This window comes from Diadema antillarum, unplaced genomic scaffold (genome assembly GCF_040938485.1).
Source record: "Diadema antillarum isolate AM-2024a unplaced genomic scaffold, OU_Dant_1.0 scf00000074, whole genome shotgun sequence".
NCBI classification, from domain to species: Eukaryota; Metazoa; Echinodermata; class Echinoidea; order Diadematoida; family Diadematidae; genus Diadema; species Diadema antillarum.
This window is the reverse complement of record NW_027270963.1, coordinates 3,155,087-3,173,410: the sequence shown is the minus strand read 5'-3', so window position 1 is coordinate 3,173,410 and position 18,324 is coordinate 3,155,087. Positions and strand designations below refer to the sequence as shown.

Genomic DNA, 18,324 nt, shown 5'->3' with positions numbered 1-18,324 from the left:
ACAAGCAGGCTTTGTAAAGCGATACCACTACATGCAAAGCAATTATCTCATTTGGCTAAACATTTACAGCAGTTCAAGATGTTTTTGCAAGGGAATAGGCAAGGGTGTAGAAGGATGGGGTCTGGCTTTGTGGCAGTTTTTACATGCCTGCAAGAAAACAACAACAGCAACTGATCCGCCTGTGGGATCCATTAACTTCGTCGAAACGATAATGGGATAAGAGGCAGCAAAAGACACTGTGCAGCATAGATGGGGAAATAGCCCCTGTTAACTCCTCAGAACAAACAACATCTTCATCCCTGCAATTAGTTGAGAACACTTTTCCCCCTCAGAGGAAGATGATGATGATGACGGTGATGGTGGAGATGGTGGTGGTTGGAGGAGGGGGGGGGGGGGGGGGGGGAGTAGGGGTATGGGGTGATGGGAGTCTTCCAGCAAGGATGAAGAGCGTTATCTGGCACACCTCCATGTGTGACAGCGACAGCCTCCTGGGGATCCCAATACTGGAGGTCAGGTAGGAGCGGGGGAGAAAGCCGGTCAAAACCTTTTTAGCTAATTGCCCACAAAAAGTCCCGCTCCAGTGGCTGCCCTTAATTGAGCACTAAACGCCAGGACATGATGGACATTGCCGCTCCGTGGGAAGGAAGCCGGCGACATCGCCACGCAACTCAGAACAAACAAAAGAACAGGTCCCGTTTTTGCAATCTTGATTAAAATTCCGCAACATTTGCCAAGGTTTCTCCCGGCTCTTCCTTGGAATGAGTTTCACCGATGGGCAGACAATCAAAAACTGTATCACTGATGGCTGTCACTTCAATGCAAAGATTATTTCGCAGGTGTCAGAAATGAAATGAGAATTAGTTTTCAGTAGGCAATTAACTCCACGTGGCATCAGCAACATTACTTTCACCTTACATTGGCTTCCATTTAGGAGTACTTTTTCACCCTTTGGCTTTCTACGGCAAAAAGTTCTTTGCATCTATCATTATCTTCTTCCTCGTTCGCTTGGAAAGTCTTATGTGCCAGATCTCAGACTACCAGACACTCACTCATTCCATCTGCCTCCCACACAAATGAATTTGTGGATTTACAGTTCGGAGTATGCACAAATGGCAAGTTAAAGAGTCCGTAACTCTCTTGTTTCTTGTGTTGACACTGCTACATCGTTGCCCCATCAATCATTATTGAGAAATGGTTTACTGCCAGTGGCACTGATGCATCTAAGCTGTTAAAGAATAACTTGAAAATCAAACTAGATCTGACATGAACATAAAGTGTTATAGAGGAAAATGAGGGAAATTTGGTGCCCCTGTCATCAATATTGATTGAATGCAAAAATGAATGACTTTGCTACCCAGTCATACACTTTGTGACTGACTGCTGGCTTCTGTAAATAACTGTGCATGATCTTTGCATGCAGCTTACACAAAATGGGGGATAACACATTTGATACAGATAGGTCACAAAGTATTTGGTAAAGAGGATGATAACAACAAGAACTTCTTAAATGTTAATATATGGTATAGGGCTTACATTCTTTGTATCAAAGAAAGAGAAAGAGAAGGATGCACTGGTCTGGTCTTATAACAGGATATATGCAGCCAACACTTTTCCTTTGTAGATTTCATGTTATTGTGTTGCATTTAAACTGTAAGAAAAGTATTCTAATTGGTTCTTAGTGACACAATGGTAAATATAAGTCATAATCTGAATAGTTTGGTAACATTACTTTTGCATCTTATCTTTTTTTTTCTAATTTTCACATGTAGAGAGGTGTTTTATTTGGGACTCAATTAAAAACACTTTTCATCTTATACAAGGAATGATAACAATCACAAAAGTTAACAAAATTTAATGTTTGTTTTTCATATATTTGGTACAAATATGAGACATATTCAGTCAAAGAGTCCACCAAAGGATTTTACGGTATCTTAATGCTCATATTCAATATAATAGTCATGACTGCAACAGCTTGACTTGTGACTAATCTTGTTCATGCAAGTTTCTTGTCATAGTTATTGTCCACTTGACAATAAGTTAGTATGTCAGTACACAACAATTTCAAGGTTATAACAACCCACTTATAAATAGCGACAAAGACATGCAAATTACATTGTGCATGGGCCATACAAACTCAGACTGAAAACTGACACATTTTTTGGTCCTATGATCTCATATGAGCTTCCAATTTAAAGGTGAAATTCAACCCAGCTGGCATTTTGATAGTTTAGCATCTACTGTAGATAACACTCATGGCATTTAAAAAAAAAAAAAAAAAAGGCTACATAAAATAAAGAGGGGGACAGTGACATTGAAAAGCATTTCATCTCTGGGACAGATACCAATTTTGTCATCTAATTAAGCGGCATCGAGTCATCCTTTCCAAAGTAAGTTTACCCTGAGACGTACATTCGTATTCTGGGCTGACACACACTTGTATCAGCATGGTGAAAGCATCTCTTCAACATGTGACTGCAAAACTGGAGAGATGATGAACAGAGGCAGCATTTTCCACGTGTATCTTGCCATGTATCATATTTAATTAATAATCATACTGCATAGATATCCTTTGTGTGTATGACTCCTCCATTTGCCTCCTTCCCAAACACACACACACACACAAACAAAACACAACAAAACCAACCAGTGTTTCAGTACATTTAAAGGGAAATTCCAGACAATTTCAATAATTTCACATCATGTACTTACATAAATTGATAGTGCCATGTATAGATTTGCGGAATTTTTGTGGTCTTTGAGCAGATGAACCAATACTCCGAAAATCCCCAAACAAATTACACGGAACAAGGATGATGATGTAAGAGATTCACATATTCCAGTAATGTAGTGCTCCTAAGTAATTCCATTACAATATCACTTGCCTAACAACTTCACTTGTGTAGAATTTATGCATGCTTTCATCTTTTGTTTTGCTTCCTTAAGCCATCACTCATGCATTATGGTGAAGCTCAGGGTGGTCCACAAATTGAAATTTTAGTATGTTGCAAGCTCAGAATCTGAGAATATTGCAGAAATTGAATATGCGCGGAGCGCACACGATGAGTACGTAGTACTTAATATTTTGCTGCTTATCTCTCTTTGTGCTGCTTACATTCAATGTTCTCTCTCATGTTTTGCACACAAATATCTAAAGTACCTGGTAGTTTGATGTTTCTTATGTTATGCACATGTTTTGCACATTTTTTAATACTTTTGCTTTGAGCTTGTTGCAAATTCTTAAGGATGTTGCATAGCATGTTGATGGATTTTTAGGATGTTGCACAAGAATTTTAGCATGTTGCAGCGACATGCTAAAACCCCTTGTGGACCACCCTGAAGCTGCCATGTCATCATCCTCGTTCATTGTGATTTGTTATAAATCTTATTCCTCATCCAAATCACTGTAAAATCTGAAGTTCTGTACCACCATAACCAATTTATAGTTGGTTCAAATGTAAAAGTCTGAAAATCATCCGGAGTTCTCCTTTGAAACTAAAGTCACATTTTACAAAAATCATCGACATTCAATGCTCTCTCAACCTCAAAACTGTCATATCTTTATGAGTGTGCTCACAATCAAAACAATTAATTCAGTCATTTCTATAAAGGGTAATGATAAAACAATAACAATAGCAATGATAAAATGATAATGATAATAATGGCAAGGTACACTGATATGGGCAAAGACAAATTTACTGCAAATATGCTTAAAATTTAGTCAACCATTACTTGACATACTTGACGAGTTATTACTGCCTCTATAGGCAAAATAAAAAAAATAAACAAAAGTACATTAACTTCCTCAATCAAATCTTCACTCATGGCACTTCGCAGAACTGAACTATCTTGGTTTCCCAGAAGAATGGCAAGAAACGCTTTATCGTTACAGCGCCTAGCATCCCCTGTGCATCTGTGCCACCTGTCTCATACAAATATAGACTGTCACAAACATCTGTCGTTTTCTTTTTTTTTAATTAACACAAACTGATTGCTCATAACTTGGCAACACACGCTGAAATTACGACCTGTTGGCCATAAGGCATAAACACACACCGACATTTGAATGTGTGTACACACACACACACACACACACACACACACACTGACACACCACAAAAAAAGACCCTTACCCAACAGATTAGGATCAATCCTATCAAATCAATTATACTCTTACATATTTATGCCCTTTTATAGATGAATCAACACACACACACATCCACATTCTTCAGATGTATACCAGCAAAAAGCGTACAAACACTCTTCTCTTTTCCTTTTTTTTTTTTTTTTTTTGGAGGATGACATATAGACACACATCCAAGACACCCACAAACACATGCAAATATAACCCATCAAGAAGAAGGAACATGAAAACAAGGGGTAGAGACATCAACAGGACGCTTCACTCGCATTAAAAAAAAACTCACACATGAAGATATTACATAACACCCACACACTGTGAATTACACAGCAAACTTGGAATCTTACATTTAAAAAAAAAAAGTGTATTGAGAAGGAATACGTGAGTGGGGAAGATGAGAAAAGTAAGACAAAGAAAGGATGAGAAACAGAAAAAGAGAGAGAAAGACTGAAAGTGCCTTGTGGCATTTCATCACTCATTCACACTCAGACACGCACGCTACGAATGGAATACAAAGCCGACATACGGCCGTGTTCAAATCAGAGAGTACTATTTCCTCCACGGCGGAATCTACCAGAGGTGAGAAGCTACATACTTAATTGGCCGAAGATGACTAGGAAACATGCATGCTCCAAATGGAGGCATTCGCCTTAAACGAAGCGAAACTTAATCAGGCCAATTTCTTGATGCTGGCAAAAAACTCTCAAACGGCACATTGATTATGAATGCACATATTTGTGTGTGTGTGAGTGTGTGTTGTGTGTGTGTGTGTGTGTGTGTGTGTGTGTGTGTGTGTGTGTGTGTGTGTGTGTGTGTGTGTGTGTGTGTGTGTGTGTGTGTTGGTTTGGGGGGAGGGGTGCCTGGGTGAACCAGTCTTGTTATGTCCCGCAAATGAATTATTCTGTGAGAGACGTTGAGGCAATTAGGCAATCAATGTTTCACCAAAGCACGGCCCGTCTGCTATTCTCCCCCCCCCCCTTCCGAATGGCCTCCTGCTATCAAGATAGACATACTTAACAAAAGTGCATCAGCAGCAATATTCCCTGCTCACACAACTTTCTGGGGAAAAATGGGAGTTCCTGCAAAAGAATCATTTGAATAAATCCCGCTCATAGGTTTAACCCATTGAGGATGAGCTGATTTCGCATATAAAACACATATCGTCGTCGCTGGGGTGACAAGACCTTGTATCTGCAATTTTGGTGAAAATGACTTTTTTGGATTAATGGTCAAATAATGGGTTAAGTGTTGTCCTGTCCAAATCCCAACTGTCTTACTGCAAAAATGAAGCCACCATGGCATGTCAAAGGAGAGGCTATCCCATTCGCTATAGTGCTTTGGCCGCCATGTTTTTTGGCTCTCCTGAACATTTGACATTTTGTAGATACGAGTTCTTGTCACCCCAGCGACGATATCCCATACACACCTGCTCAAGTCTATGCAGAGCTATAGTCTTCATCGAGTTGAAGAAAACATTACAAATTTTAAAAAGTACTTCCTTCTATAGATGTTTCTATGTTCAATAACTCAATTATCCCTAGAACACATAATCTGGCCTTAACGTAAAAGTTGTGGGTGGCTATGTCATAAAACCTATGAGCAGATTTTCAGTCTATGATTTCCTCGCCTTTCTTCTTTTTTTTTTGGCTAATTTACCTGACAGATGGTAATGAGTTACTAGCAATGCAAGATCTGGGCTCCTCAACCCCCCCCCCACCCCCATCCCCCCCCCCCACCTCCCCCAGCTCTCTTGCTCTCTCATAAGATCAGAATGTACTCTCTTTAATCAGCAATTACAACTGCCTACAGAATATTGGGCGTGCTCGATTGATGGTGCATAAATCCACTTAATTACTGCTGCTGCTCTATGGGGTGAACAAAGGTACACTGTCCCTCATTATGTCCCACCCCTGATCCCTGCTCCACCTCCCCCCCCCCCCCTCCTCGCCCCATACTTCCCATTGTACCAAACATACACCAGAAGCCACATGCACCCAGGAATACAGGCAGACTAATGAAATAACTATCAGGGTTCCATGTTACAGAGCAGGGTCTTAATCAGAGTGGTACTAATGACTCTCCGAATGGCTGCTTGCTAAGTGAAAAGGCTACAGCAGGGAGTACTTGACTGGCACTCCACGGTCGCAGCGTCTGCCGCTTCGGTGGGAGAAGCGTTCACTTTAGTCCCACACACTCATATCAAATGTGCAGCAAAAGCCCCACAATCACTAAGCTCTCAAGACTGTGTTAAACTTGGGAAACCCACAATGAAAAAAAAAAAATAATAATGCATGACTTCAATCAGATTTCATAAGTTAGACAAATATCATTATTATTTTGAAGGTTATTTGTAGCTATAGAGATTTCTTGCAGCTACAAATTTGACAGTCAAATATCTTCAATAATAGCTTTTAAAATAATACTTCTAAACAAAAATGTACTCCATTCTTGTTTTCTTATTGGAATATTTTGGATGTTTTCAAATGCCTTGTCTAATGCCTAGAATTCAATATTTGCTAGTTCAAACAGTTCAAAATGTATGAGAAATCATGTCATCAGTTCCCCTCTCCCCCTCCCCAAATAAATTTATGAACTGTTGTGTTCATTGCTTTTTCACTTCAAATTCAGCATTCAATAGATGCACTCATCATGCATGAACTTTAACTTCCTTGAAGTTCCATAGATTAAGTCATATATTCCTTGTTACCTAGAACAATGCCAACAAACAATAAGAAAAAAAAAGATGCTTTAATTTGAAGAAAACTGAAGCTTGATATAAAAAGACAACTACAGATTATTGCTGATGGTGTCAAGCTATTAATGGCCCTTATAAACAAATCCAAGAAAAAAGCAATATCATATTGACTCAAATATCAGTATTTGAGTCATGTTAAAATAATACATTGCCAATATTACTACATGTTGTTATCTTGGGGGAACTGATAATGTATAGATGTTCAAACTCAAATAGGATTCAAGTACACTGCATTTCTCAATGCCAATGTTGTTTGAAGGATCACCTAAACCTAACAGATAGTATTCGACTGCCAGCTAATGCTATCAAGATATGATACAGACTCTTGCTGGGGGGGGGGGGGGGGGGGGGGGGGGGCGGGGTGGGGGTCGGGAAGGTCCAAGAGAGAACTACCACTTTCAACAAAGTGAAGATTTGGGGTAACTTATTTCACAATGTTGATGGATTTTATGATGAAAGTGTCGCTTACAAGCAAATTGTAAAAAACTGGAATAAGGCTCAAGCAAAAATGTGCCACATTTCTACATTCTTTTGCTTACGGTAACAAAGTGACACTTGTACTACATGGGACTATGCATCCAGTAAAGAAAAGAGGAGACATAGAGAGAGAAAAAAAAAAGTTTATTAGCACAGACAGGATCAGAGTAGTTGCTATGGAAACTGGAGATACTCAACTCCAGGCAATGTTTCTTTACTTGAGACTGCCAGTGAGAGCGCAATGGTCATTTTTCTCCCGGCTGCATTAAGAATTCTCGCCTGCTCACTGTTCATCTATCGTGGCATACGCACAGTAAAGACACCGTTCACTCCTCTTCTCTGTTACATAACAATGTTTGCCTCCCTTTGCCACAGGTCTGATAATCAGCCTTGTTGTGCAATGTCTACTAGAGTCGTGTGTTTCACTTCATCCGCTGCAGGAACGCACTCTCATTAGCAATGCTTAGCGAGTAAAGTTGTATCCACAGATTTCTGTTGTTCTTTCTGTCAACACACTCACAAATTGTACTCACCTTTCCTCTTGCACTATGTGACAATAATTCAGAAATTAAAGAAATATCAACTACTAGTATGGTGCATTTTTCCAAAGAACGATGCATTCTCCAAAGCCCTAACCTAAAATGGATCTCTTATCAAGCCGTCCATATATTGCGTTAAGAATAATCTTATGTAAGTGATGGGTTTTACATCTGATCTACACACACACACACACACACACACACACACACACACACACACACACAAAGAAAATACAACCATGCCATCGGTCATCAGCATGCCGGAACTACTCTTATGGCTTTGTTTCCATAGAAATCAAGAAACATGAACGTGAATGAAATTTTTTGGCTTTGAAGTCTTTTACAAAAAAAAAAAAAAATTGATTAAAAAACCTTCTAAAATCCATCTCAGATGAACTGCAGGCAGGGACTACCAACTACTTGGCATAAATTGTGGATTTTACTAATCTGGGATCGGTACCATAATTGGACTACCTTAAAGGTCTTCCATCACTTTCATGCAAACGACATGAAATTTTTGCTAGAATACGTTCCCCTGTTGCATGGAGAATAACGGTTGGAATCTCTTCGGGGTTGAAACAAATTCACTGAAAATCTGTAAAATTGTCCCCCCCCCCCCCCCCCCTCAATCATAAAGAAGTTTTTGATTCTATTATTCTGAGGGAAGGTCTGAATTACCTTACTTCTACAATATACCAGCTTAGGAAAGAAATTGACTTTCCAGGGTGGCAAAAAAGGGACGCACAAACTTTAAATCACGTTAGCCGTGGCCACTTGACACATATGTCCATTTTGCTCACCTTCAGGTCTCGATGGACGATGCCCTTGCTGTGGATGTACGTTGTTGCCTCTAGGATCTGGCGTACAATGCCACTAGCGTCCTTCTCCGTGTAGTTGCCTTTGGTCACAATTCTGTCGAAGAGTTCCCCACCTGATACTCTGGAAAATAGTCATAAACACAAACAAACAAATACACAAAGAATGAATACTTGAATAAAAATATACCTGTATGAGTATTTGAATATATGAATATATGCATATGCATGTATGAATGAAGGTAGGTTTATTCATGTGTATTTCTTTATATGTGTATACATAAGAGTATAGCATTTACATTAATAAATCTACACACATACAGTAGATTTGGAGGAAACTAATGAACACAGTCTACTGAATAACATATACACACACTCATGTGTGTGTGTATATATATATATGTATATATATATGTATATATATATATATATACATATATATATATATATATATATATATATATATATATATATATATATATATATATATACATTATGTATACCAACTCAATATATATACATATGTATACATACATACAAATGTGTGCCTTTTAAGCAGAGTACATGTTGATTTTTCATATAATTCATATCTTCAAAGCGGCTGCTAAGAGAAACACAAGTATCCAACAGGAATACTGACACCATCGAAAAAGATGAACAAACTCCTGCTAATAGTCAAAATGACACAAGAACTTGTAGTCTTTCTGACAAAATGTAACTGACACAAACACACAGAGTGAAACTCCCCTTTTAAAGGACAAGTCCATCTTCATATACATAAGGATTGAGAAAATGCAGCAATATTAGTAGAACACATCAGTGAAAGTTTGAGGAAAATTGGACAATCTGTTCAAAAGTTACGAATATTTTAAGTATCTGCGCAGTCACTGCTGGAAGAAAAGACTACTACAGTGTATGATGTCACATGCATACAACTATATAAGGAAAATAAAAAGAGAATTTCACAAAACTTTAGTTTTTGAGTAAAGTGCACATTTCTTCGACTTGCTACTGACGTATGTTAAGGGTAATATTATTCCCCCTGCCTTCTGAAAGAGAGAAGTCAAGTGTTCTTTTGTTATGCGAGAAAAAATGGAAATATGTTGAATTTTCTTCATTCTTTCTTTATATCGTTGTACTCATGTGACATCACAAGCTATAGTAGTCTTTTCATCCAGCCATGACTGAGCAGAAACTTCACAAATTCATAACTTTTTAACGGATTATCCAATTTTGCTCAAACTCTCACTGATGTGTTCTACTAATATTGCTGCATTCACTCAACCCACATATCTATGAAGGTGAACTTGTCAACCTGTAAGTGCCTAAACATGTCAAATTAATATTATACACAGCACGGGTCCTCAATATATGAGCTATAAATACAAACACGCCATTCTAGTAAAGTGAACTTGTAAGGCTTAAAGGTCATGTTTACCTTTGGGAGTAGTGATTCAAAAAATGTTCAAGATAACACTTTTGAGCCATATGTGTAGGGTAGATGAATCACAAAACATCCTACCACATAATTTTTTTGCAATGAAGCCTAAAATATAAGGAGATATCTATATATTTTTTCTCATTAAACCATAACTGTAGACAGTTTAGTCTGGAAACATTTTTATTATAAATATTGTTCACATTTTGTATATTTAACAATACTCAACATTGATTATACTGGTTCAAATTTTTACATTGGTTGTTTCTATCCCTAACTAACATTTTAGAACTATTTTGAAGCACTAATGCTGGGTTTTTGTTTCATCTGCAAATGGTATTTGATGATTTTAATGAAGGGAACATGACACTGTGATTCTAAATACATGGCAGGTATAATGTAGGAGATGATTTCTCTTGCGTCACTTTCTCTTCCACTGATGGAAATCCTCTTATGCTTGAAATGCTCCAATATAAAAGCACCATCATTTTTGCTGTACATGTGCATTTTGGCATTGGAGCTTAAACTCTTAAACTTCCAATCACTAGGCCCCCTACATATCCTGACAAACACATTAATGACAGCAAGGAAAAAAATGTGGCTTCAGACATCTTTATTCCTCTGCATATCAATTCATACTTCATCACAATTTTGATATCAACTTCCTGACAGTTCCTAAATATAGATCTCTAATCTATGTAACTTGTAAGACATTTTCTGGAAGGGGGGGGGGGGAAGGAAAAGAAAAAAACAAGGAAACACATGATTATACACTGTTCCTGGCAGGAAGTTGTTGCCATGGATACAGCCGATCATGGAAACATCCTCTGACGTATGGAAACATCATGAAAGAGCATCGAGGAATTTTTCAAACTTGAGAAATGATGCCTGCAACATTTAAATTGCAATAAACACATATCCATTGTTGGTCTTAATCTGCAATGACTCCCGTGACTTGCCATGCATTATGTATTCCATTCATCCCAGTCCACTGATCTTGCACACAGCACACTTTGCACCAATGCCAGTTCTGTCTGCGAGCATGATGTATCACAAAGCAACATTATGTTTTTGCTGAGCATTTTTGATGCAACAGCAGTCACAAAGCCTTCTGGTAAATCTGTTTTCTATGTCACGTGAAGCATGATTCTACCCCCCTTCCCCCCCCCCCTCTCTCTCTATCTCTCACGCTGACAGTATCTGGGAATGTAAATGATGCAAAGTGCTGCAAAAAGGAATGAATTCGGGCTGAAGTCTCACCTTCGACAGAATCATAACGCACAGAAGAGTTGTACGTTGCTGTAGCGATTCCAAAGCTTTGTTTCTCATGCAATGAGCTTTACCCTTCTCATAATCATATCGACCTTTATTGTCACTTTTATCCCTTCAACGTCACACAAAAAGTTATTATCCACAGATTACTCATCCAGCCTTAAAGGACAAGTCCACCGTCATATACATAAGGATTGAGAGAATGCAGCAATATCAGTAGAACACATCAGTGAAAGTCTGAGGAAAATTGGACAATCCGTTCAAAAGTTACGAATATTTGAAGTATCTGCGCAGTCACTGCTGGAAGAGAAGACTACTAAAGTGTATGATGTCACATGCGTACAACTATAGTTATTATAAGGAAAATAAAAAGAGAATTTCACAAAACTTTACTTTTTGAATAAAGTGCACATCTCTTTGACTTGCTACTGACGTATGTTAAGGGTAATATTATTCCCCCTGCCTTCTAAAAGAGAGAAGTTGTGTGTTCTTTTGTTATGCGAGAAAAATGGAAATATGTTGAATTTTCTTTATTCTTTTTTTATATCGTTGTACTCATGTGACATCACAAGCTATAGTAGTCTTTTCATCTAGCCGTGACGGAGCAGAAACTTCAAAAATTCATGACTTTTTAACGGATTGTCCGATTTTGCTCAAACTCTCACTGATGTGTTCTACTAATATTGCTGCATTCACTCAACCCACATGTCTATGAAGGTGAACTTGTCCTTTAATTAAATCATGAATTTGTTCATTTTGGCCAAAGGAATTCGCCACCTCGAAAGCGAAGGCTGGATGATCTAGAACTAATAGGTTACCTGGATTAACAAGGCACATCTGGATTTGAATAACAAAATTTGCTTCACTACAGACAATGTCCACAGGCCCACTTTTGTTTCTTCTGAACTGGTTGCTACTATTCAGTGTTTTGGGATTTATCAAAATGCACAACCACATGGCAATGTGGCTTGACTTCCCAACATTTTTTACTCCTTCAAAACTGGGGGAATGCAAACAACAGCAAGTAGATTTCCCATACCCCTATTTTTTTCTTATTAAAGTACAGAGTTAAAGAGAAAACAAACAAACAAATATCAATCTAGTGAATAACAGCTTTTCCCAATAGCATTAAACTCTAGCCATTGGTTATCAATTGATTCTTTTAACCTGTTGAAGACTTGGTCTGAGTATACTTGGGCAGGTGTCTATAGGAATGGGTGTTGTAGCAAATTAGCCCATCCTAAACAGGTTCAAAAAAGAAAAACTACCTCCATTTTTCTCACTTTTTTGTGATGGTGTTGTTGTTTTTTTTCTATTTTACATGTTCAATATGTTGTTTGTTTATGCTTTTCTGTCTCAGCATCTCATACATTGAGTAGAAATAGAAACTACCCACGTTCTGGAAACTGCCATTTCATACAACACAAATGACGCAAATTCATAGAGATCCCTTTGATACGGAATAATGCTTCGAAGCAAAAGCAATCCTATACCAGTTATCACGCAGGACAATTGAGCGTTTGGATCCTCACTTTATCTTCAAAACCAACAGCCAAATGCTGCGAGAGATGAAACACATGCACAAGCCTTCCTTCTGAATTACCACAGAGAGAGAGAAATATAACTTGTCGGGGGAGAGATATATATGTCTTTCCTGTAAATTACCAGGAGATGAGAGTGATAAGATCCCGTATCTGTTTTCTCTTCATTACACTGAGATTGGGGATGACAGCATTAGCGGGAAATGCTGCAACGGACGGAAAGAAACTAGTCAGACATTTGAGCGGCTGTTTATAAATAAACTGCGTCCAGAGCGGGCTCCGCTGGGTGACATCCACACCAGTTGGGCGGCAGCATTGCTCAAAATCAGAGCTGGATCTTAACTGTGAAAATGTTATTCCCACGTGAGCCAATGAGCATCCATAGACCTCACCTGTATGCTGAAGATGGATTTGGGCTAAAGTTCACCCACTATTGATACGAGATAGGCAAGTGTGAGAAATTGGACTCAATTGCCTAGTACTGTGGCCGCTTTAGATAGTTAGCTACATTCTCCCCAAATTTCATCAATTCTTAAAATACCTCTCCTCAATTGATTTCTGTTTGATTTTCATATAGATAACTGCATTTGACCAAGCCATGCAAAATGTTTCAAATACTGGTTTCAATTTTGTGTGTGTGTGAGTGCATGTATGGGTAATCACAGGACTTGTTCTATAATTTCAATATCACAGAATCAAAAATGCTTTTCTAAGACATACGTATTGCAATTTAGCCTACGGAAAAAAAAATGACAGAGAATCGCAAACAGTAATGCAATTATCACAATTTGACAAGAAAATGCATACTGTGGTGTGTTAACATCTCTCTGCAAAAGAAAACCCCCTTAACAGCACTGTTTAGTGGGACTATGACTTTTGGGGAAAACCCCTCTTTAGGTTTCCACGTAGGATACAGCGTATATTGATACACGCCCCAGACGTTTACACTTCCTTTTCATTTGTGCAATTAATGTCACTTACACCGACTCCAATCTACTCAGTCCAATCCTCTATATATCACCTCCACAGTTACAATACATTTACATCTCAATGCAATGTGAATTTGTGTTTGCAACTGTGGGTAAAATCTAGGCAAACAACAACAAGAAGAAGGATGAAAAAGAAATAGCAACCTGGAGACAACAAAATGTCCTTACATAAAGATGCAAACAAAAAGAAAGACAAGAAAAAAAAGAGAGGTAAAAATAAGTCTAGAAAAGAAAATAAAAATTAAAATAATATAACAAAAATAATACAACAGAAGCACATGAAGAAAGACATTAAAACCAAGACAAGAAAAGTCAGGAAATTGTCATCTTTTATCCATATCACAGTCACAGAGATACGGGAGGGTGGGGTACATCACGCTTCCAAAAGACTATTCAGATACCAAAGATGCCAGTACTTTGGCCTCCCTTGTGATTTGATAAGGGTGTGAAAGCTTCTACCATACGTTGAATTGCTGACCTTTTCATGTTGGATGCATCTAGAGTGAATGACCTTGCTGCATCAGGGTCAATTAGTAAAACTAGCATCCCCATCCCATTCCTCTGTCCTCATGCTCATCAGTCATTTTGGGTGGATGAACCCCTTGATGGCATGGAGACAGTCCATCCCTCATGCCACTTGCTATAATCAATGCTTCCTTACAACAGAAGCAGTTATCATTGTCTCAGTCATTTCCTACCTGATACGATTATCTACAACATATCAAAGGTCCTGTTTACCTTTGGGAGCAGTGATTTTTAAAAAAATCAAGATATCACATTTGATGCATATGTGCAGGTCTGTTGTATCACAAAACATCCTACCATATAAAAGTTTTGTATTAAAGCCTACAATATAAGGAGATATCAGTTTTCTCAATAAACCATAACTGTAGATGGTTTAGTCTGGAAACATTTTTATTGTAACTGTTGTTCACATTTTGTGTATTTAACAATAACATTGACTATACATATTCAAATTTTTACAGTGGTTGTTTCTATCCCTAACTCACATTTTAGAACTATTTTAAAGCACTAATGCTGGGTTGTTGTTGTTGTTGTTTTTTGTTTCATCTGCAAATGGTAAATTTTGCTTTTAAAGGCCATCATTGCATGTTCTGTAGTCGTTGGGGTGTTGTTATTATAGCAATTACATAATGCTCTTCTTATGATCCATGAACTGCATCTCTGATGACATTTTACATCTGTGTGGGCAAGTGAATCTATCTGTTCATGACGGCGCTTTCTAGATTATCTCGTGAAAACATAGACCCCCCTCATCTTACTACAGTGGGAGGCAAGTACAAGATTACACAAATAAAACATGTATTCGTTTTTTTTTTTTTTTTACCAGACCACAGAGCAAACTACAGCATGTACAAGAGATTTAAATCAAACAGGAAAGAAACAAATATGTGACTACTGTAAACCTAAAATAGGCCCCCAACCTGAATACATGAGCTACATAAGCACTTGATGAATGCAGCAGCTGGTGAAAATTGCGGGGGAGAGGGGAAAAAAAATGCAACACAAAGTTACCAAAATATCCAAGGCGAGAGGGGAAATCATTCACACTGGGATTGGTGATGTTGTGTTTTGCAAGGATCTGCAACACCCTACAACAATCCAATTTCAATCGAGTGGGCTGATGCAAAAGGTTAAATATGGCTCGCCCAGAGACAGTTTTGGCACGAGCCTTCGCCATTGTCTTTCCAAGAAGCAAAATATTCCAAGAGTAACCGTTCAAAGAGCATCCACTCACTTGAAAAACAAGAATCATCGTGCTTGATTTAGTCAGCTTGCGTTCTGTCTGGTGTTGCATGAATCATTCAGACGCAGGATTACTGAATACTGCACACACGGTTTTCCTTTCATAAAGAAATATGCCTGCTCCTTCAGCAGCAAGGAACGCAACAAGCAGCTTTGAAGTGAATTTCATGGTCAGGTACAATCACCTCCTGGCTTTATGTTCCCCTGCTATTCCCTTAAAAAGCTCTATAAAAACATCTTCACAAATAACATTCTAAATGAAATTTTGCTGCAGTTCTGGGCGATAATCGTTAATCTTTCAATGCAAAGCTCAGAAAGAAAAAAAGAAATAGAAATGGGGTCGGGTCAACACAGAGTTATCAACCAATGAAAAATCTTGATGCATGTCACAAACTCAACATGGATGAGATACAATGGTAGAGCACAAATCTATTTTGCATAATACGAAAAATTTTTAAATGTCTGCAATGCACTCATACAGACCTAGCTCTCAATGGTCTGATAAAGGAGAGACTATTTCCAGAAATTATCAAATTTTAGTTAATTTCATCTGTTATTTTCAATTTCCACAAGTAAAATTTAAAGCATCTTAATTGCTGTAACACACTAAGATAAAAACTTTTTTCTTTACAATGATATTTAAAAAAAAAACTTTCATTACTTTACACAGAGTGACACACTTGTTGTTAACTGAAGTTGCATAATTCTGATGTTCATATTAGGAAAAAAGAGCAGTATTATCATCATTCTACCCAGTATCTCATTTCTTCAGAATAAATCATATGCCTTCTATGACTGTGTGGGTAGGGGTAGAACAGGGGTGGCGATTACTGCCAATATGCCAGTTCGGAGTTAGCTCATGAGCACATTTGGACAAATGACCTTTCTTATTTTCTCAGTTGGCAACAGTAACAGTTTATGGACCTCATGTTCAAACAAAGAATAAACCTGTGTTCCACCAGGTGACTAGAATGGCCCATCTATTCACACTCTGAAGCACTGTATCATTGTTTCGCATTGAGTGCATTAACAGACTTCTTCTTTTTATATTGCTATATACCAGGTGGACATGCTGGCAGTCGCCTTTCATACAGATTACATGAATTATCATTGCATCACAGATCTATGCTTATCTCAGTGAATTTAAAAACCACTATGCCTGTTATCACAAATGACCCGTTTCTGCTCATGCACAAAGTAGAACTACAAACTGGCTCATGGTAGGATTTTGTTCAGCCAATTAAGATCACAAAACCTTTTTTGAATAAAACATACTAACTATTTGCTAAAAAGTATTAAAAAAACCCAAAACAAAAAACATAATACGCCAATGGGGGAAGGGGGAAGGGCAATGACAGTATTACTGCCAGGTCGTTGGAAACATTAACATGATCAACACCACTAGGAAATATCACACAATTGCCATACCCCCAAATAGATTTACAACTTCAGACACAACACCTGCTGTTCCGGGAACGGTACACTAAATATCCAAGAATATCACAACACCCAGAGAAGTTCATCTTGTGGGGAAAAGGCGTGCTATATCAACCCATCACTCTAAAGTGGGCCTAATAAATAACTCTCCTCATTAATACGATTCCAAAAGTCCTCTCAATTGCCTCCTCATGATATATCAAGAAAGGAAATTCACTTTTTTATCTCCACACTTTACTTTTCTCATTGTTTTGATGATGAAGTGAAGTACGAAGATTTACAACTGCCCATGAAATTCTCAGAAATTCTTAGACGCAAACAACACAAACATAAAACCGGGCATGACGAACCTATACAGATCCTTTTGGTAACCACCAGGAACATAGTACAAAAGCAGTCTTTCTTCCTATACTCACAGTGAGGGGGTTTTGCATGAGTCCTATCCTATGGAACTGAGCAGGCAAGACTCTACCACGTACCGTTGTCATTCCATTATGTATTTTCTGACCCAAATAACTAATTCCACTGGGAGATTGCCAGCGTTGGCAAGCACAGATTCCTGGAAATTCACCATATGGATGCACCTCCAAAAATTGGGTTGAAAAAGAGCGAGAATAGTTTCTCATTAAAAACTTGTACTACCCATGGCAGTTTCACTTACATAGAGGAGCCTTCTTTATGCCTCAATAGATGTTTCATGAATTTGTCTAAGAAAGACAAATGGAGCTTCATAACAAAAAGACAAAAATGTGTACATTCACAAACGTGTGCAATTCAAACCAGTCCTGCCCATAAATATCTAAATGATGATGAATTCATAATAGAGCTGAAATATTAGGTCTACACAACTCATCTAACCTGTTTGTATTTTATCGATGATGATCTTAAAGTTTACTACACACACACACATTTTCTTTCACAAACATTCTCCAAAGAAACGTTTGATTGTGCTAACAAGAAGATCAATACCAATCCAATCACTGTTTATTCAAACACGACCCACACACATGTACGGCTTTCAGAGACGCTTTTCTGAATCCACTTTCGGCTCTGAATTGACAGCACTTTGAAAAGGGAGCATGAACTCAATTTTCCCAGCAGCACAACAGTCGAGTTGAATTGCATGACACGTGTAAACATTTAGAACGGTTTTTCT

At 38.1% G+C, this 18,324-nt stretch overlaps 1 protein-coding gene across 1 annotated transcript in view; it reads right to left on the bottom strand.

Moving 5' to 3' along the window:
- LOC139717315 (calcium/calmodulin-dependent protein kinase type 1D-like) overlaps positions 1-18,324 on the bottom strand; it is a 159,094-nt gene that overhangs the window by 50,223 nt on the left and 90,547 nt on the right. The window contains exon 4 of the mRNA XM_071628808.1: positions 8,710-8,848. Coding sequence (XP_071484909.1) covers positions 8,710-8,848 — 139 coding nt within the window. The remainder of the gene's footprint in view (positions 1-8,709; positions 8,849-18,324) is intronic.